The sequence below is a fragment of the Vigna unguiculata genome, chromosome 11 (assembly GCF_004118075.2).
Source record: "Vigna unguiculata cultivar IT97K-499-35 chromosome 11, ASM411807v1, whole genome shotgun sequence".
Lineage (NCBI taxonomy): Eukaryota > Viridiplantae > Streptophyta > Magnoliopsida > Fabales > Fabaceae > Vigna > Vigna unguiculata.
The window spans coordinates 29667791-29689179 of NC_040289.1; the positions used below are offsets into that span (position 1 = coordinate 29667791).

General features: G+C 33.7%; 2 protein-coding genes and 2 long non-coding RNA genes across 4 annotated transcripts; 1 reads left to right on the top strand and 3 right to left on the bottom strand.

Annotated features, from left to right (window-relative positions):
- The first annotated feature begins 486 nt into the window (after positions 1-486).
- LOC114169153 (leucine-rich repeat extensin-like protein 4) lies at positions 487-2358 on the top strand. Its single transcript, XM_028054191.1, has one exon. It carries the CDS (start codon positions 577-579, stop codon positions 1813-1815), a length of 1239 nt encoding a protein of 412 aa, XP_027909992.1. The 5' UTR covers positions 487-576; the 3' UTR covers positions 1816-2358.
- An 802-nt stretch (positions 2359-3160) lies between these two features.
- Positions 3161-14675, bottom strand: LOC114169869 (transmembrane E3 ubiquitin-protein ligase FLY2-like). Its single transcript, XM_028055227.1, has 15 exons — positions 14101-14675; positions 13346-13418; positions 11928-12055; positions 11198-11313; positions 10319-10379; positions 9457-9523; positions 9265-9342; positions 6590-6747; positions 6396-6455; positions 6186-6279; positions 5256-5423; positions 4399-4727; positions 3957-4073; positions 3709-3870; positions 3161-3343 (listed from the first exon to the last, which is right to left on the bottom strand). The coding sequence occupies exons 1-14, from the start codon at positions 14275-14277 to the stop codon at positions 3769-3771; spliced, it is 1728 nt and encodes a 575-aa protein (XP_027911028.1). The 5' UTR covers positions 14278-14675; the 3' UTR covers positions 3161-3343; positions 3709-3768.
- Positions 14676-16683: 2008 nt separating this feature from the next.
- Positions 16684-18889, bottom strand: LOC114168711. Its single transcript, XR_003600744.1, has 4 exons — positions 18770-18889; positions 17971-18018; positions 17367-17440; positions 16684-17243 (listed from the first exon to the last, which is right to left on the bottom strand). It is a non-coding gene; the product is annotated as an uncharacterized LOC114168711 (long non-coding RNA).
- Positions 18890-18959: 70 nt separating this feature from the next.
- On the bottom strand, positions 18960-21240 carry LOC114168712. Its single transcript, XR_003600745.1, has 6 exons — positions 20887-21240; positions 20636-20812; positions 20392-20530; positions 19465-19496; positions 19290-19341; positions 18960-19015 (listed from the first exon to the last, which is right to left on the bottom strand). It is a non-coding gene; the product is annotated as an uncharacterized LOC114168712 (long non-coding RNA).
- Positions 21241-21389: the final 149 nt, after the last annotated feature.

A 21389-nucleotide genomic window follows, 5' to 3' on the forward strand; every position in this document is an offset into this window, starting at 1 on the left:
CAAAGTACAAACCGTATCTGTCATCTAGAAACTCATTGCTACACAAACAACCTACTACATTCTTTCGTAGGTTTTAGTAACGGTTAACCGTCACTTTTAACAGGTTCTTGTCATACTTTTCCATCTTTGGATTATTCCATTCTCTAACCATCTTGCTTTGTACTAATCTCAAACGTGAACAAGACAACATGATTAAGCACAAGACTATGCTTTCTCCTCTCAAAGCCACATAAAAGATTTATGAAGATTTGAATTCTCTGCTGATTTTTTTGTATTATTCTTCTGCTATGTTTTCAAAATACATTGATGGATACTGATTTTGATGTTTTATAATATATTAAGTAGATTTTCAAAGTACCAATATCAGTATATTTTATACACTGAACCAATAAGAAAATATTCTAAGTATGACTTTCAGTATAGCTATTTTAAGAAGTTTACAAACCTATTTTATATGTATGTATAAGGTAATTTATAATTGGAGTGTGAGTGCATAGACGAGAGAAATTTCTCTTATTTATTAGCATATATAGTGATTCACTCATTAGCCATTCATTGCCATAGTCTCTAAAAGCAATGGCTTCAACTTCAGCATCTTGTTCCTTTACCATTAGAGTGGTATTCCTCATTTTTGTGCACCTGTCATGTTTGGCAAAAAACCTCAATGCAAAGCACAGTCACAACCATAGCAAGCCTCAACACACTGAGAATCCTCCCTTGAATCCAAGACTTCACATGGCCTTTCTTGGCCTCCAAGCATGGAAGCAAGTGATCTACTCAGACCCAAATAACTTCACAGCCAATTGGGTAGGTCCTTCGGTTTGCAACTACACAGGTGTGTACTGTGCTCCCTCAGTAGATGATCCTAAAGTGAGAGTTGTGGCTGGTATTGACCTTAACTTTGGAGACATAGCAGGGTTCCTACCCGATGAAATAGGTCTTCTGTCAGACCTTGCACTCCTTCACATTAGTAACAACCGCTTCTGTGGCATTTTGCCAATGTCCTTAACCAATCTCACTCTACTCTATGAGTTTGATATTAGCAGCAACAGGTTTGTCGGTCCCTTTCCTTTGGTCGTGCTTTCCCTTCCCATGCTCGCCTACCTTGACCTCCGCTACAATGAATTTGAAGGGCCATTGCCTCCTCAACTTTTCAACAAAACCTTTGATGCTGTTTTCCTGAACAACAACCGCTTCAGCAGTTCTATACCTCCAAACTTGGGCAAAAACTCAGCTTCTGTCTTGGTCTTTGCCAACAACAAATTTGGAGGGTGTCTCCCAGAAAGCATAGTGAACTTTGCTGACACTTTGGAGGAGCTTGTGCTGATCAATACTAGCTTGTCAGGTTGTTTGCCACAGCAAGTGGGGTTTCTCTACAAACTGAGAGTGTTGGATGTGAGTTTCAACAGCATTGTTGGCCCCATTCCTTATAGCCTTGCAGGATTGTCTCACTTGGAGCAACTAAACCTGGGACACAACATGATGAGTGGCACTGTCCCTATGGGGGTTTGTGAGTTGCCAAACTTGGCAAACTTCACTTTCTCTTACAACTTCTTCTGTGAGGAAGAGGGTATCTGTCAGAACTTGACATCAAAGAGAATAGTGTTTGATGACAGAAGGAACTGTTTGCCAGAGAAGCCACTGCAGAGGAGCCAAAAGGAATGCAGTGCCATACTTGAACACCCAGTTGATTGCTCTGAGCTTTGCTGTGTTGTTGGGAGCAATGTCTCTGCTGGTTCAGTGGCTGTTCCACCTGCTGCTGTTCCCTCAGCAATGCCTGTATCTGCTCCTCTTCTTGCACCAAGCCACCCTTAAGCAAAGTGTTTGTATTGATATGAATAGGAAAAATAAAAGTCCAAATTTGAGTTAGGAAGTGATCTTGTAGATATAAAGTGGTGTGCTAAATGTGTCTGTATTCTATTGTGTCATGCGTCTTATTCCTTGTAAAGTGTTTCATTTGACAGGAAGTGAGCGAATTCATAGATATCTCTCGTTTTGTGGGTATGCTAGCTTCAAAGGAGACCAATCTTTTTTCTGGAACAACACTTTTCCTTCATCCTATTTTAGAAAATCATGGTTCTCTCATGAAAAAACAGATTAACAGATTATTACATTCGATTAGATCCGATCTTAGTACCTACAAATTTTGTGATGTCACTATTTTTAGCATGTTTGTTTTGTTTTTGCAATAAAATTGACAGTTTCATGTTGTATTTTTTTATTCTCAATGCATATGTTACAACATACTAGGAAAGTCACATGATCCTCTACGTTTAGTAAATTTTCAGTGTCATTGGTGTTGGACATTCTCAAGTACTCAATTCCAAATACAACCATGTTTCTTCAATGTGCACGTAATCATCCACACGATCACTCGAACCATTCTACCTATTACATCATTTCCTACTTGAAAATACTTGTCATTAAAACAGTGTTCATCCATAATACATAAGAAATGAAAGCCGTAGTTCTATTCGTGACTTTGGCTTAGTTGCATACACTTGGGGAAACACAGATCCTTTTTATTTACAAGTGAGGCAAATCAGCAACAAAGAAATAACACAGGAAAAATTGTTTAATATCATTTAATCATTCTCGTCAACCATGTTCTATCAGTTTAAGGTTGCCCAGATAACCTTTTAATCATTTGTCAAATATATTTTGGTAGCTTTGAACCATCATAAAGCATGATTAATCAATAAAAAAACATCATTATTAAAATATTGCATTCAAATTTCAAAAATTATCTAAACTTCTTGTCAATACAACCTATCTAAACTTCTAATATTTCTTTTAAACTTCTAATATTTCTTTTCTTACGTTCTGTTTCACTGCAACTATCATACTTTCTCCTCTCTTTTTTTTTCACAATCCTTCTGCCATAACCTCTTTTCCAGTTGTCATCTCACTTAGACCATAATTTTTTCACCGTGATTAGTTTATCACCATTTTGTGTTCAATTTTTGTGTTTATTGTTCTATCTTCGGTGGAAAAGAGGAATGACAAACTTCATTTGAACCTTAGTTAAATTTGGGTTAAATTGAAGATTTACCTATTTTGTGCTATCATAGTTTTTATTTAAATGTACACAACCGTGCGTCGGAAAACAAACTTGTTGGAACTAACGGAGAATAAAGAGATTAACCAAAAGCACAGAATAGAAGTCAAAAGAACATCATATTGAATTTCTAATGTACAACGTTATTGATACATAAACATTGAAAGAAAGAAAAAAAAAACTAAAATTATACCAATGATGCATGATACAATTGTGAGAAGTATCGTATTTCAGTCTTGTACTGAAGTAGCAATTTTACGTACGCAATAAGGATTCTATCCCAACCTGCGAAACAAAAGGAGAAAAGTTTGTAAAATGCAAACTTCAAAGTTAAGATGTAATCATGCTAGTGACTACCATTGGACTATAATAGGTAAGGCAACGAGTAGAAAACTAAGAAATAATAGCTAGTTTAAAAAAAATACTCGTTTTAACAAAAAGAATGAGAAAAAAGTTATTTTCATGCTTTGAAAAGGAAAATATAGTAATGTTCATTTCATTTCAAAATCATGTACAGGAGCCATATTCATAGCATATGGAATGAGGAGGAAACATCAAACAACAGAATTGCTAAGATGTACCATTTTCTTGCATCAGAATTATATAAGACAAAAGTAAATGTACATCTTGGATAGCACTAAGCATATTACCAAAATTATGCAGTTGGGTAGTGTGAGTTGATCCTATTGATATGAACAATGGAAACCTCTTCAGGCAGGTGGAAGAGGGCGACGGCATGTTGGGCACTCCATCTTTATATCCATCCATCTTTGCAAACAACCAGAGTGGAAGAAATGATCACAAGGTGTCACCTGTGGAAGAGTTAGTGCATTAGACTTGTGGTATGTTCAGATTGTAAAGATTGATTTCAATAGACAAAGGTAACACATTCACATGCCATGCAATCATTGGATCGTGGAGAAAGATCAATGGCTGTCATGCATATAACACAGTCAGTGGAGCGATTTGTATCTTGAGTAAACCTCCTATAGTAGCAGTATTTCTCAGGTAGAAACTGCAAATGACAAAGATAAAGTTAGATGCGAGAGAAGCATTGTGCAAAAAGGAAAAGGAAACATCCAGCCGAATTATGATGCGTGTTATTATCAACACCATGCTCATGATTAAAGAAAATGAAACAATGTAGCCAATATTATAGGACAAAATTATCAAAAATAGATAATAGAGCCACACATATTTGAAGGATATCTAGCAAATCCTTCAAACAATCAAAGGCACATCAGTTATAAGTAAATAAAATAACTTCAGTCAAGAAAAAGAGTTGGATGAAATCAAATGAGTAAAAGTGGATAAAGAGAGATGAGACAGATGGGTCCAACCTGACGAGGAATGAACCACATAGACCCAAAATAGTGCTGAAGCAAGAGAATTGCAGCTTGAAGTCCAACAAATATAGCCAAACAAACACACCAGCTATGATCTGGTTCTATACGCAAGAAGTTGTTAGGACAACCAAAAATATATAATGGGATTGCTAGCCGAGTAACAGTTATGCCTAATATGTAATGAGGATGCAATGGCTTGCGTGAGTCACGAACAACATTGGTGATTATCTGAGGTATCCAAAAGGAGTATACAAGAAGAAGAATAAGTCTCAAATGATTGTGGAATTCATACATGAGCAGTATGCCTCCCAGTAGGATCCCATCTGCAAAAGAAGTTAAACAGTTAGGCTAGAACTGAGTCTCACTTCTTCAAACGGAAATCCTTGCACCAGTTGAAGTAACTGGAAATATATAAAAGAAGTTATCCGTCATGCTTGAACAATAGAGTGGAATGAGACCTTTTCGGATATGCACATTCTAAGAACACATGACATGGGGACCCAAATGAAAATATAACCAATAAAGTACGAAAATCATAGATGACAAAAACAGCAACTTGAGATTAATAAGACAGAAAATATAAAATTGGAAGACTTGAGAGATCCCTCTTATGATCTTCGATTTATAATATGATTGAAAACTGATACAATGAGAAGATGAAAGATCAAAAGACTGACCTAGGAGCCTAGGTACAGAATTAAGTACAACTCATAGGTACAGTAGGTAGTAATTCCCAACACAGCATAACTTGCATTTACTTATCCTATGGAACAAATGACTCCAGGGCATATCATAGTGACTAGATAACGAAAACAGGTAGCCAAAGAAACTTAAATTAAATGTGTACATACAGAATCGGCTGTATAAAACTGATAGTTCACGCCTCATTGCCTCCCAACCTTCACCATTGCTCAAAGGCCTACTTGCCTTCCAGATGGCAAGGAGATATCTCATCTCAAATATTGAGAATACCACAAACTTGAAAAATGCAGCAGTTGCAAAAGCATTGAACAAGGATTCTGCATGGCAGGTAGGTAGTAAGTAATAACAATTATTCATAAGACAAGCTTAAATAAAGAAAATAATCATCCACTCGTCACATCTATCATAGCAACGATAATGATATACTACAACCAAATTGAACACAAATACAATTAAAATCTTCTCTTCTGGTTACATCAAGAGTGCAACCTTCAAAAGCTATGATGTATTCCAAACTAACCATAATCTTCAGGCACTACCATGAACCAAAGATGATAGTTGATCTCTTCATATGGCACAGATTTAAAAACTTTTATATAATTATGAGGTGCTCTGAGGATTAGATGTTGTAATTGAACTATATTTTACTGTTCGATTACAAGTCCATTTGGTTTGAAGGTCCAAGGAGGTAGTGCAAGCATAGACAGGTTTTGTGCATCCAATCACCATTAGGTTTATTCCCAAGATTGATATGCATTTTTTTGTGGGACTTGCACCAGTGTTTGAGTAGTGAGTGGGGGATACTGACACCAATGTGGCAATTTGGCAATGTGTATTCACACTGCCCATACAATGCAGCTCTATGGCAAGCTCGCAGAAAACAAAATTAAGCACAGAGAAAAATATTTAATGACCTCTTCAAAATAAAAAGGATCCTTTGATATTTTATGAATCCCCTGAATTGGTACCTCAAAACTCTACAAGGATACTAGAGATTTTAAGATGACAGATAAGAACTGTTTGTAGAGCAATCTAAATTGATGATATGAAAATCCTTAGCACTTATTTGGAAAACTTACCAACTAGTATTCCAGCAGTCAAATGTATAAGGCAAAGATAAGCATCTACTATAGCTTGCTGACCAATCGTTAATATTGAAACCTTAGCAGCCCCCTGCAAGGGTATACATGAATCATATTCGTTGTAATTTATAATGAAGCCCTGTCCAGTAGAATCTTCACTAAATCTATAACACGAAGTTCAAATAAAATTTTGAAGCAATTCCTTACCGATTGGGTGTTGCTATGCTCCATTTGCCGAATTAAAAGAAGAACTTGCAAAAATGAGATCTTGTACAAGTACATTAAGGAAATAACACAGCAATGCAAAATAAAAGAGTTTAGAGATGAAAAAAATGAAAATATACAATAACAGACAATAAGAAAGTGGTAAAGTAGAAAGGAAGTTGACGACTGAAGGATACAAAAGTAACCATTAAGGTATAGTTCACTGCTTTATTATAGTAGACTTCAATGTTGATAGAAGTTGCATTTAACTGTAAAGGCGAGAAGCAGTCCCCATCATCGTCCACAGACGGACTCTCCATTAACCCTACTAGCTGAAAAGAATCACGCTCCCCTTCTATAATAAAGCATAAAACACCTTGGTAAATCATATAATAAAAAACAATATTTTCAACCGTAGTAAAATTGCACTCAATGAACTTTGAAAAAGCGAGCCATAATTCATCTTAATATTCTTCTGCATTCATAATCAATATTCGGTAATAATCAGCAATTGTGATATTATTAAATTAAATGTGCTCAGAAGTTTCCCATCGACATTACACCATGGTTACTCAAGCCAATGTTTTAAAACCCGGATAGTGGTGCATAGTAGACTGTTCCAAAATGCTATAACGGGATAACACAGCAGGATAACCGTTATTTTTAATTTCTTCTATAGTATACACACTGCTTATTAATAACAAATAACAGTCAAAAGTCATAGGTGTCAAAAACAAAACATACAAGCAAAAACCAACAAAAGTCAAAGACCAGTGTCCTAGATTGGAATTATAAGTCATAATCTTCTAAATTCAAGTCTTTATCATTTTCACTATTGTTACATCTGCAGATTTCAATTTTAGAAATTAAAATCCCAAAAAGTAGCTGTCCAGAAAAGTCATAATGTCTCTGTTCTAAGGAATTTTGTGTAATCAAAACATAGCATCACTGTAGTGCCTGCTATAGCTGCTATTCAACATGCAATTCGGTCTGGTACAACCACTACACAAAATTGTTCCACTACAGCAGCCTCTTTAGCGGGAAGGAGCCATTCTACATAGCTACACCGCAGTAGCAGCTATATAGCATACTTTTTAAAACCCAGATCAAGTTTCAAACTTTTATCTGAATATGTCATTTTATTAGAAACAAGAGAGAGAATACGACAAGAGAATAGCCCATCTGTCAACACAAGATAATAAAGAACTAAAGGAAGCCCACAGTCAGAAGAGACCTTCAATGTTTGTGCATATCTCACTGAAAAGAATCCTTTACAAAATGGGAAGAACATCAAAAGGTAGGCTAAAATCAACCTTGTCATGCAGCCAGTTTAAAGATATGTGTGTATCCTAAAAGTTACCACAATTTGTGACAACTAGATTCTCCCATGAAATGGAAATAATAGTAATGCTTCATTTGATCTTTTTAAGACCTTTTCTTTTCCTTGATTTCGTTTATTCTTATCACCTATATCTTCTAAAACATTGTATTACATTAAATCCTACAAAATTAATCCCCGCACAAATTAAAACCATAAAGCTTCTCACGCAAGGTTCAAATGGTAATGTGAGAACCAGTGAAAAAGATTCTGTATATGTATGCTAAATAATAGAGAACCCTAGAGCAGTGACACAAAGACAGAGTAAAATTGAAATTAAAAAATAAAACTAGAAAATTCGAGTGATATAGCACTGTACATCAGCCTCTTGAACCAATTTTGTATCTGTATTTTTATTTTAAATTTGAAATTCAAATAAATATTGTAGGAGATTAGGGTAGTGAAGATCAACATCAAATTACTCAATCAAATGTGGTCTGATTTCATTCTCCTTGATTCTAGAATATTTGGGTAGTTAAGATCAAAATTAGATTATCCTAAACTACTTTATCAATATCATTAGTGTTTGTGCATCCAAAGTAGAATCAGAATCACTTTCGAAAGAAGTTTAGAATGATTTTGAAGGATTGGTTCAAGATGTTCAATAAGAGGAAAATAATATTGTAGACAACGATCCAAATGAGTATGTTGGTAGTTAGGTGAGGGGATTTATAGAAACTCATGATAATTTTGGTTTTGGAGATGTAAATGAGGAAGGAGAGTGCATAGTCTATTCTTGATGTTGCACTGTCATTCGATTTCAAGATTATGCACACTTGTTTTAGAAAGTAGGAGGAAGTTGTACCAACTTAGAAGTGTGGAATCTCAAGGTTACAAAAAGATTTCCTTTTGGTAAGGACCTTTGGTGATAGAGCTCGCAAGAATTGAAAGGTGGTCCAAGGAAAATCTTACAACAAAATAGAGTCTTCATCATTGATATTTGTTTTAAAATCCATGAATAGAAAACCCAATAAATTTCAAATACAAGAATCATGTGGTGGCAAGGTGATAAACTTGTGACTTTTGAAGTAATTATTGGAAGGAAGGAGGTAATTAAGAATCACAAGGTCGTGCTTAACCTCACTGGAAATGAGACGTCTAAGAAAGTTAAGAAGGTTGATAATGAACCTTAATCTGTGGTTGAGTGAAAATGTTCAAGAAAAGGCAAGAAACAAAACAGGTTGTTTTTTAAGACCTTACACAGGGAAATAACACTGAAAATTGGAAGATTACAAATATATAGGCTAACTAATCAATTCAAAACTAGTTGGCAAAAAAAAAGCTAATTTGCTGTCTTAAAACTAATTACAGAAAACAATTCTTAATAAACCTGTACACAAAAACTGAATAAGGAAAGAAATATCTAATGTTACAACATCAACTCTTAGTGAATTTTGGGGGAAAGGCAGATAAAATATAACCTTTAACGTATCTATTGAAAAAGCAAAACAAAAAGGAAAAACGAATATTCATCCGCTGAAAGAACTCAAGTACCATGCTTTGACAATGACAGGCGTGAAACCTGTGCAGCTATTTCTACATTGCAATGTTTCTCCATTCCGTGCAATGGAGCTGCAATAAGGGTAAAACATAAGCATAGAAAGTTAGTAGGTACTATGAAAAAAACCATCAAGGTTGGTGGGAGGGGGATCTCTTCAAAGTATACAGGTGAAGAAGATAAATTACAGTGCTTTCTTCTCCACATCTTTTGTCGCGAAGATTCTTGGAATACTTGAGATGAGAAAACTCCAAGCTGTATTCAGAAAGCCATGTATAGTAATTAAGTAGTCATAATGCTCATTATACTCCCAAAAGTAGCAAAGATGATCATTTTTACATGACAATCATAGATGCCAGCACTTAACTCCTCAAATGGTATTAGGAATCCTGATGATATTATCTTATCTTAGAGAGAAACAAAGAGATGTAGTACAGAAATATTATCCTCTTTATTACTGAAGTATGGTATACAAATGAGTCCTCTCATTTCTCAAAAGGAACAAACCCTGTTACAAAGGGTCTATTTATACCTTCTCCCCTAACTGTCTTAACAGAAATAACAGAAACAATAATATCTATTCGAACCCCTATCATATATTACTGAACTTTCTTTCTCCTTTTATACACTACCGGAGCTTTTGGGTCAGGTCATGGCTGACCCTCATCCTCTTTTCGGTTATGTAACTTATGCTGACATCCCAGTCTTACTCAACATGATTTTGAGATATATAAAGGGATTATAACATTGAGAAACTTTTATATACACAGTTTTAACATTTAAAACTACAAGAATGCAGTTATTGTTTATTCCTTGTAGTTTTTGTCCACCCCAGCATATAGACATGACTTAGGATTGTAATTCTAATACACATAAAAAATTCCTTTCTTTATAACAGATGAACTTGTGATGTCAGATAAAATCAAACCCATGAAAAGGCCAAGACAGATTTGGATCATACCATCCTTAAATTCAGGAGTCTATTAAATGTCAACTATACAGAATAATAAACATTTTCAAGTGAAAAAAGAAAAAAAAAAGACCCGGTACCAGATGATATGGATTTGATAAAATATAGTCTCCCTCCGGATTTAGTCCCCCATCTTTACCACTACAATAAGAAAATAACAAAGAAACTATTCAGCACATTTAAATATTATAGGCTTAGCACCACTATTTGAATTGTAAATTAATTTTGATTAACAAATAAAATACAACTCAACAAATAACACCCTTTAAAAACCTGATTCATGATTAAAGGCTAAACTAGGAAGAAAATAAGTTTTGAAAATTTTAAAAATCATGATAGCTGAGCCAACTTCTCTTCAAATTAACTGGGTATGCAGACAAAAGTAATGCAAGGTCAAAAAATGAGGTTAAATCAAAAACTATTCCATAATCTCCAACATTAGAAAACAAAATGTGTTATATTTTAAGTTCAGGGTGCTGATAGCTTCTACAAGTCAAAATGGATTTCACAGATTGCATGGAATTGAATTCAAAACTGCCTATAGATAGCTTTGAAATATGAGGCATGTGTCCCAAGTAATACTAATGAAGTACTAAAGCACTAAACAAAAGATGAGTTTTTCTTGATTAATCTATTGTTTCACTATCAGTTCATCACAATCAGTTTTATGCTAAACTGATGTTCTGAAGTTCCAGTGTTTACTGAGTTTTTGACGCAGAATTAGCAACTTTTTACTTAATTACCCATTTTTTCACTATTAAATACCAATTCCCGCTAGCAAATAAACATTACTGTTTTAGCAAGAAAAGGAAGGTATAATTTATCAAATAGAAACTTGCAAAATATTATGAATAAATACATTTAGCCCAGGAAAAAAAAAAAAGGATCGTAATGCCGTAGATATCTAAACGCAATAAGGTAGCATTATAAATTGAGCTCCGCAACATATTGATATTCACCTGTTGGCTACCATTCGAAGCTGCCTATAAGGCCATATATATACACCTTCTACTCTGATTTGAGCACCACCAACATTGTATTCATTGTCAAATACATCATGGAATATGACTACCCCCTGATAAATAGCATAAAAATAGAAATGATCAGCGAGAATTTCACATGGTTTTAGTACAATACGTAACACTAAATTGCAAATTTTCTCTAGCTAAATTGGGATGGAGTAATGTAACCATCAAGGAAAAACAGAATGAAAAGAGAGATTTTGATTAATTCTTTAGCATATCAAGAGCACAGAACTTAAAGGAATCTTTGACTCTCTTGATATTTTAGATAATTATTCACAGTATTAACGTAAGTGAATACAATTTAAACACTTAAGGTAAAGAACCTAGAAGCTTCTTCATTAGAAGTTGGTGTTATTTTAAATATACAACAGAACAATCGTGACACTGTATCACATGTGAAGCTGACTTCACTCTGATTCTATTTATTGTAAATAGGGGATTATTAGGATATAATTATCCTAGTATCTCTATAGTAATCAGGAAAAAATATCCTTAGAATCTTCATATTCATTCTGTCGGATTTTATTTCTTTTTTCAAGAGAATGTGATTGCTACAAATAGAAGAGTTGGGAATGTAATTAGAATGATAATTATTAATAATTAATAATATATTTCTTTATTCCCTCTCATTATTCAAGTCTATCCATATAATTCAACAACTCACCTGCACATAATGTACACCAGTTATCTTTGTTGGCACACTAACTAATTCAATTACAGAATTTCCATTTATTTTTCTGATGTCTGGAAATCTGGTAGAACCATTTGTAGTATCTAAAAACTTCCAAGTCCCTGCATTCAAAGATGATAACATAGACATATCATCACACTGTAACAATACCAGCTTGTAAATTCATTTCAAAACAAATTAGTGAACAATGTTTATTATAAATATGCACTGATTCATATTTTAACAAATTAAATAAAAAGTCCTTTTAAAACATTATTAGTCAAAATGTCATAGGTTTAGCTGGTCCATGGGAGCAAAGTTTCTAATTTTATACACAGATGATCTTAGACATTATATTCCGTCCAGTGGTAGTCAACTAAGAATGTTTATGTGCTTAACCAAGAAGTTAAGAAGTTAAGAAGCATAGTCATAGGATCCAATAGCAAGATATGAGACTTCAGTCCCATTTTGAAAGTATGAGATTCTAGTGTGGGGTTTATAAGCCTTGGGCTCTCCAACTAAAATGGCTAGTCTTTTGTGGTGTGGTTCTCCCAAGATTCCTATCACAACAATATTGTTCCTCAATAAAGACAAAGTGATCCACAAAAATCGTAAAACTTGAAGTGATTAAAAAATTCAAGTAGGGATAGAAAAAACTATTTTCCAATCATGTATCCTCCAAATAGACACTCACCTGCAAAAGCTAGCTAATGAGTGGAGGATTCTCTAAACCTTTTTATGCTTAAATATGATTATAGTCCAAATAATATACCCATTTTATGCTTTTCACCCGTATAATTTATTTCTTGTTGTTCTGGTCCGTTTATAATTTTATTTTATGGTTTCATTCCTCTAACTGTTGAACGATGACATGTCTATTGGAGAACAAGGAGGATGTTTCTTAAATAATAATGATTATAATGAATATCTTCTAATATAAGAGGAACTGATATCAGAAGTTTTAAATTTTAGAAATACAAAATCAAATTTTGTATGGACCAAAACCATGGGAAAAGATAATTAAAATGACAAAACAGATATATTATAGGGAATAGAAACATATTGAAGTTTTTTTTATATATATTGCACGCGAAAACCATGGGGTTAATAGATTTCTGGATAGTTAAGGATAGCTCAATATCATATCTTTGATAGGTTTTGATACCGTCTTGAATTTGAACTAACATAACTCAACCCCAAAGCTAGCTTGAGACACGAGTCTAGTCCAAGCATTTATAAATTCTACTCTGGTCATATCTAATAAAGTCAATGTGGGATCTCAAATAGTAGAAACTCAACAGTCAAAAACACAATTACGCAACTAATTACATCAAACATTTGTATAATAAACCAAAACTATACCCCACTGTGGTCAATCTAAACATACATTTGTGTAAGTAAAGAATACCAACCTCTGTAAGTTCCAGTTATGTTCCATTGTGAGAATGGACCTAAGTCACTTTCGTCTTTTCTTGTAAAAACCCACTGAAAGAAGCAACGTCAATACAAGTAAACGAATGTATTTAACACAAGCGTTAAAATATCAATTTATCACTAGAAAGAATGTTTAGTTTTTAATGAGAAACCACGTTGGTTTGTGGACCTGTGGTAAAATGATAGTCCTAGGAGAAATGTTAAGGGGCTTGCAACAACACGCCACAACTAAAATAAATGGCTCATTACAACAAACTACTGTAAAAAAGATCCAATTTGTTTCTCATTTGATGAATCAATATGTTTCATTTATTTCTAAATACAAGTTCAGAAAATGTATACAAAGAATTGAACCGCATCAAGGCATTCTAAACACGTTAACTACAAACTCAACTCAACTCATGCAATGCAAATGCCTTCAGCCCTTTACAAAAACCACGTTTTTTATCTCACTCAAGCTTGACATTAAACATCAAATTTTATGTTTCCACTTTCACAACGCACAAAAATAAAAAGAGAAAAAACAGTAGCACCTAACCTAAGCAACCCCTCCATGCTCATTAATTCAAAACTAAACTTGAAGCAAGAAATGATCAGCTATCAGGCTAAAACAAAGCATACAAAATTTAGTTTACAATTTGACAGTCAACCTCAACAAAACACAACAAAGGAGCTAATTATAAACCCAATTGCAACAAAGAAACCAAAAAACAATACAAAACAATAAACATACCTCATCACCCCAGGAATTGGTTCTATCCCTTAAGGGTCTCAAACCCGCCACAGGACTCAGAAACAACAAAAACACCAACCAACCACATGAAATTCTCAACAAAATCCTCACTTCCCTCTTCTCAAGTTCCAACCTTTGAAAGTCAACCTCAACCATGTCAACCCCCAAACACACCATACCACACAGAAACTACAATTTGAACAGCCCAGTTCCCAGTTGTGGCAGTTGATCACAGGGAATCAAAAAGAAAAATCCAAAACCCATCACAGGAAATCGCTTATGAAAGCCAAAGGGTTGCTTCAAAAGGAGTCAAAGCAACGAATCGCTCGCCGGGTCACAACAACGAGTCACACTAGTGAGAGGTTGATTCAGATAAGAGAGAGAGAGACAGTGAAAGGCCAACGACTTGGAAACACAATTTGGCTTCACCAGCAAGGTCTGCCACCAAATGAATCCAACTTTGCTGTAATTAAAAATGGAAAATTATGGATTAAGAAAATATAATAAGGTTTTGGATTTGATGGAGAAGAAGTGAGTTGGACTAGGAGCCGTGGTTGACGAGGTTGGGTGTAATGTACTATGTATGGTCCATGAAGTAGGCTGCGGTTTGCTACAAAAGAAAGTATATACGCGCCCTGTGGGAGGTGTTCGCACGTGCCATGCACACTTTGTTTTCCTTGAAATTTTGATTACGATGATAGAAACGAAGTTGATAGGTGGTGAAAGAAATGAAAAATACGACAAAGTATTTGATGGAAAAGAAATAAAATATTAATTTTTTAAATTATTTTTATGAAAAATAAGAGAGCAAGGAGTATTATGCTATATAATTAAATTTAATAACAGTATTACTTATTTTTTATTTAATTACTATCTAACATTTATAAATTAATTAATTTTGATTTTATTCTTAAAACAGATATGACCAATACTCTCAAAATCCAGGGGTGAATTGGTTTGGTTCAAAAATTCTTCTTATTTTAAATTTTTTAGTTATTTAAAAATGTTTAAGACGATTAACAAGATGTAAGTGATGCTTATGTGTTGGTTGTTTTATGTAGCATAAAAAATAATGAAGGAAAGATTAAGAACACAGAACACAAAGATTTATACTGGTTCGATTCTAATGAATCTACATCCAATTTCAATCTTGCAACTTTAACTAGATATTTTCATTGATATCAAAGAAATATTACAATAATTCATCTATGTATTATCTACACACATGACACTCTAGAAACTTGAACACACTTCAATAATTTTACACAACACAATGCTTCTCAGAATTGTCTAACTTTATCACTTTCCTAGTGATAGAAACAACCTAAAATAGAAGGTATGCAATGAAAAATTAGAACAACTACACCTTATTTGTGTTGATGTTACAATTTCAACCTAAGTCAAGTCGATATACATTTGAATCAACATCATCTTAATTTATCTTGATTTTTTTTTTCAGAAATCACATAAGAAATGCTCCAAGAACTCTCAATCAATCTTGCTCAGCGTTTGTAATAATGAATTCTTAGTTTCAGAAATAAAAATATTTGGTTTTAATAGTAAAAAATAGTTTTTGACGAATTGAATCGATTACATTAATATGTTAATTGATTAAATTGTGTTTTCCTGAAAAAATTAAATCTCATTGGAATAATTGATTAATTTTACATGACATGATATTTTCTGAGTTAATATACTGCCTAATTGATTACATTGTTTTCTTAATTGATTATTTTATTTGTTAAGTGAGTTACCATGTAAGAATGCACCTGTCTTGCATAATTTTGATTGCTACACTATTCAACATTGATTATGTTGATTCTAATGATATTTTGACTTGGCTTTACAACCTTTATAGACTTAACTCTAATCCTAATATCCTAACACACACCTTAGACATCCATTGCATATTTGATTGTTGTGGGCATCATAAAAAACAAAGGTTTCAAGCTTTCCAACCAATGATCCATCCTTGTGTGCTAGGGACAACAATCTCCCCCTCTTTTATGACGAGAATTTAATTTTTCATGAAAAGAAATAATGAAATGGTTTAGTGTGGGAAAACAAAAATTATGATGGTCTACTTAGATCCATGAAGTCCACAAGTGATATATAACAATAAAAAACTCTTTATGATGAGATAATATTATTGTCATTGTTATTATCTTTATTTTTATCTTTATCACCTTCCCTTTAATAATTAGACTTATGGGAAGGTATTGTCACTACAAAAATAATTATTTTTAACGGAGTTATATTGAACATTTAAGGGAGTTTTAACCCCCACTAATAGCTTTAACAGGAATTTGCAATTCTCTTAGAAGATCCAACATAGCTAATAGATTACCGAAAAATTTTAACAACTTCTAAAAACGCATAACTAACAGGAGGTTCACAGAAACTCCTTATATTGCTTGAGGTTCTTGAAACCCCTACTATTGCTTAAGGTTGTTTTTGAAACTCCGCTATCATGGGATTCTTTAAAACCCCGCTACTGCATGGGATTCTTAAAACCCCTACTACTACCATATTGGGGCACAAACATATTTATGCGTATCAATGTTATTTGAACAAGTTTGATTGCATAAATAAATGTGGATCGAATTCAAGCAGAATAATCTCTACAAATACAAATTTTGTTATGCAGCAAACATAACCAATCTGTACAGCTTGTTCAACATGGTATTCGATTGGGTTTGTACAATGGAAGAAGATAGAAAACAAGAAAGAAATAAAAGACAATATCTACAAACTTATGAAGATGAAGAAGGAAACTTTTGAAGATGATCATGGGTGTCATAGAGTAGGACATCCATGAGCAATTACGCCTGGCGCTGTAGGGCATTTGGCCAAAGGGTAGTGGTCAGCATCGCACCCCACCAAGTTGGACCTAAAATGTCATCACTTTGGAGGGCAAAGTAGAGAACCACACTCATGAAAGCAAGTCTCGCATCTAATGTAGCTGAGAGAGAGTAAGTGTGGCGAGCCCACCATGACTTGAACTTGTTGTAAATGTAGAAACTGAAAAAGATTCCAACAGCTCCCCATGTTGTAGTTCACAGCTCTGACTGGAGGAATATCACCAACACCAAGAATGATGAGGGTCATATTGATGAGTTAAATCCACTTCTGGTTTGAGTATTCTACGAATTCAAAAAGAAAAATCCAAAATAAACACAAAGCACGTGCTGAATAAATTAAGTTTGGAATGCTTCCTTCTAATTTATTATTAGACAAATCCATAATAATAAGGTTTGTCAAGTTACCAAGTTCTTGAGGAATATTCCCACTTGAGTTATTTTAGTAGAGCTCCTTGAAATGAATTTCTTAATCTGTCTTTCTGGAAAACGATAATAGAATAGGATAAAATCAGTACTTATTTCTTTCATACCCAATCATCTTAAAAATCAGTACTTATTTCTTTTATACAGATATTGAAGGGAGGGTAGTTGGCCAAGTTTTGGACCTAAAGTTCTAGTGAAATTATAACTACCTAAGTAATACATGAAGGGAGGAGATATATGATCACTGAATGAATGATACATTATGAATTAATAATTCTTAATTTCAATAAAAAATAATTAATAATTCTGATTTCCATGTAACATTATATTTCAGTATTGCAAATATTCAATAGTCCACGGACTGTACATTAATAATAATTAAAGATATACCAAACGAGCAATTAATAAGTCCAGAAAAATCAGATTTCCTAGTTGTCAATTATCGAGTTCCAAAGTGGAGCAATGTGAACCAAAGACATTATAAGACCATTAAAGAAAAATCAAATAAATAGAACAGGGGACCCTATATAAATTTGAAGCAAAAACATTTACAAAGAGAAACTTAAAAGAGATGGCAGTAATGTACCTGATCATACCACCATATGTTAAAGTCCTCTGTGGATCTTTCCAAGATCTGAAAAGGTCTTAATATAAGTTCTTTTCATTAATATTGCCATCTTTTATATATGTCATTATTGTGAAGAATCATTAATAGCCAGTCTATTGAAATGTTTCAGTTTAATAGACTAAATTTTTATTTACTTAATAAAAAAAATACTAAAAATCTATTAATGACTTGAATGAACAACATAATACTCTTAACACAAAAATAATCATGTTTCAAATTTATAATAAAGTCAAGTAGCAAACAACAATAATAAGATTTGATAATTAATAGAAGTAACAGAGATCAAATTATATAAAATAAAATTATATACTAAGAAGTACTATATAATTACCCAGAGGCCACAATGATGAGATGAAAGCCATGGACTTGACCACAGTTATGGGACGCTTGTAAGAACTCAAAAGTTAAATAACTGCATAGTATGACCACTAAGAGAGAAAATAAAAGGACAGGGACTTGATTTTCTGTGAGATTTTCTTTTATTCATTGCAGACAACACACTTTCATCTTTTTTTAGTAGAAAAAGTTTAACCTCTTAAAACTTTTATGTTAGTGTTGCTTCTATTCTTGTCATGGATTTTTTCTTGCAAGGATCATAATAGAATATTGCAGCCTACTTTTGTGTACACCAAACTGGCCAACAAACAACAACTCTTTAATATGCAAATTGAGAGAAAAGAAATCAAGTTGCCATCATTGACAACCAATTTGGTAATGCTCAACAAGATCTCCCATAACAAGTTAATTAGAATCTTACTAATTTTCAGGCTCAAGTATAACATTGAAGCTAAAGTCATTCCTTGGAGTGAATACTTCTTGAGTTGTTCTGTCGTTTGGGTCGTGCTTATCTTCCAGTCCTTTTCATCTATGTTTTCCTGGTATTGGATGATCAAATGTGGAAATAAGTTCATGTTCATGACACCCATATATTAAGTGGTAAAAATTACTTGCCTTTGATAACCCGTTCTTCCCCTAACATCTGAACAAGGAAGTCCTTTGGGATCTGCATGCATTTGCTAACATGGTTATCTTTGAGGAAGAAGCAAAAAAGATAATGATCTATGGATGGCCTTTCTTTTCTTTTCTTTTGAGGGCTATGTAATTTTTGGGTATGATATTTGATAAAAAAATCTAATCATTTGACTAATCAATGCTTACATTTTTATTATAGTGTTAGTAACCAAATTGCAGATGAAAGAATAAATAATTTACACATGAAAAGATAATAAATAATAATTCATGTGAAGGAAACCAAGAAAAAATATAATAATTTATACACGAAGATCCCTTAGCAACCAATTCTTGAGTTGGGGTTGATTTTGACATGTCCTGAGATGAAAAAAAAATATAGTTAGAACATAGCCTCTGTAAACATCACAAGGCAGCCGAGAATTGGTGATGAAACCAAAATAAGATTAATAAAAAGTTAAACCAAAGAGATAGTAGTATTACCAATGTTGGAAGACATTCAGTGGCATGCTTCCCTACAACCAAGATTCAATTGTAATAAATTTACTTAAGATTCAAATGAAACAACTACATATGAAGCAGTAAAGTTCTTAGTGCATGAAGACAGTAAATAGAATATGTGAGTGCAACTGAATTTGGTTGATACAAATGTAAGCAAACAATTGTGATTGATTCACAGTGTTGACATGCAAGAATGTTTGTGCAAGTTAGGCAATGACTTTTGCCTTATCTTGATCAAAGAGATGAGAATCCATCACAAGGCAGACAGTAGGTAGGCAAAAGAAGAGGTAGGAAGTGAGTGGAAAGAAAGTTATGAGAAGAAAGAAAGTGATAGAAATGTATATGGATGAAGGAATTGATTATTGAACTAAGAGAGGTATTTAGGCAATGGTTGAAAGGAAACAGACGAAGGACACTAGGGTTATGGTGTTTATGGACCCACAATTACAGTGTCTTAAATAGCAGAGGAAAATGATCTCACATAGTGATCTTCACTACCAATTCTTTTAGACGACTTATTATTGTTCATCTCGTGATTTGGTTGATTCCAACTCTGTTCATCTTTGCATTATTTTACTATTTTATAACAGATAGCAGGGAGGGAATGTTGGGGTGACATGGACACCCCAATTCTATCATTCACACAGAGCCATTGTGTAAGTTCTAGTTTTGGTCCATACATTCAATAAACTAATGGATGAGTCAAATTCAGCTCACAACAACACTTCAATTAGGAGTTAAATACACACTTTTGCATAGTTTTACACTGATGCACCAATTAAAAAACTGTTTAGTAGATGTAAAATATTATTATATTTGGAGTCAAATGCTCTGGTTTAATCAAGCATAGTTGATGTTAAACGAATCCTTGAATTATGTGGAAATGAATTATGGAAGAAAGGAAGATACTTGGTCATCCCATGCATGGTCCCTGTTGTAGATAATGGCTATTCCAAGACTCCTAGCAGGTTAATGCCATTCATATGATGGGAATCGTGGCCAAGTGGACCAAGAACACAACAAATCCAATGAGAAGTGGAGCCAAAATCTACAATTATATCACCATAAATTAACCACATTGGTGCTAAATTTGGAACACACCCATTTACAAACCAAGTTAATTGAATGAATGCAGTGTAAAAAGCACACATACAGGAACGTAAGAGTCTATAGCGTTTCTCTTGGCATCAGTTACAGAGAAAACGATGCAGACAAGAACAAAAGTGCCAATAATCTCAACTCCAAGTCCATCCCCCTTGGTGTATCCAGAGTTCACAAAATTTGCTCCACCATGCTATGTACTTACGGAAACGATCACAATTGTTATTTCCTAAATCCAAGTAAAATGTTCAATAAAAAAATCATAAAGCTAAATCTCAGCGGTGTGAGAGCAAGATTGAAGACCTAGAGTGTGTGAGCGTCCATCGACGGAAAAATATCCAAACAAGGGCAGACACTCAACAATTTGAACTCGTGGTAAGGTGCAACAAGGTGCTCGCAGAGGCTTGTGTAGAGGAAAAACTGATGCAGTTTAGGGTTGTGAACGAAAACTGTGAGTGTTGGTCGTGGAAGACGATTAAATGGAGGAGAAGAATGAATGGGTAATGAGGCTAGGGCGGGAGAAAAATGTACAAAGAAGGATTTGAGAACGAAAATAATGGTCCGAGAATTTAAGAAGAACCGTGAATCTGTAAGGGGAAGATGAAACCTATTCGAAGAAAAGAAAAGTAGAAGTAAAAGTATGAATAAAGATAAAAAGTCTGAAAATATGAAAAGGATAACCGAAAAATCAAAATTCTACGTATTTTAACTAAGGTTTTGATAAAAAAACCTCGTTAGTTAACTGGGGTTTAGAAAACCCCTGATAAGAATTTTTTTTCCAAAGGTTATTATAACCTTTCTTAAAG

Bases quoted from the DNA above. Each gene is read 5' to 3' on its own strand.
- LOC114169153 (XM_028054191.1), top strand. From the start codon at position 577: ATGGCTTCAACTTCAGCATCTTGTTCCTTTACCATTAGAGTGGTATTC.
- LOC114169869 (XM_028055227.1), bottom strand. From the start codon at position 14,277: ATGGTGTGTTTGGGGGTTGACATGGTTGAGGTTGACTTTCAAAGGTTG. The intron at 12,056-13,345 runs GTTGGTATTCTT...CTTTGAATGCAG, and splicing joins CATAACTGGAACTTACAGAG to GGACTTGGAAGTTTTTAGAT. The intron at 9,524-10,318 runs GTACCGGGTCTT...TTCTGAATACAG, and splicing joins TATCAAATCCATATCATCTG to CTTGGAGTTTTCTCATCTCA.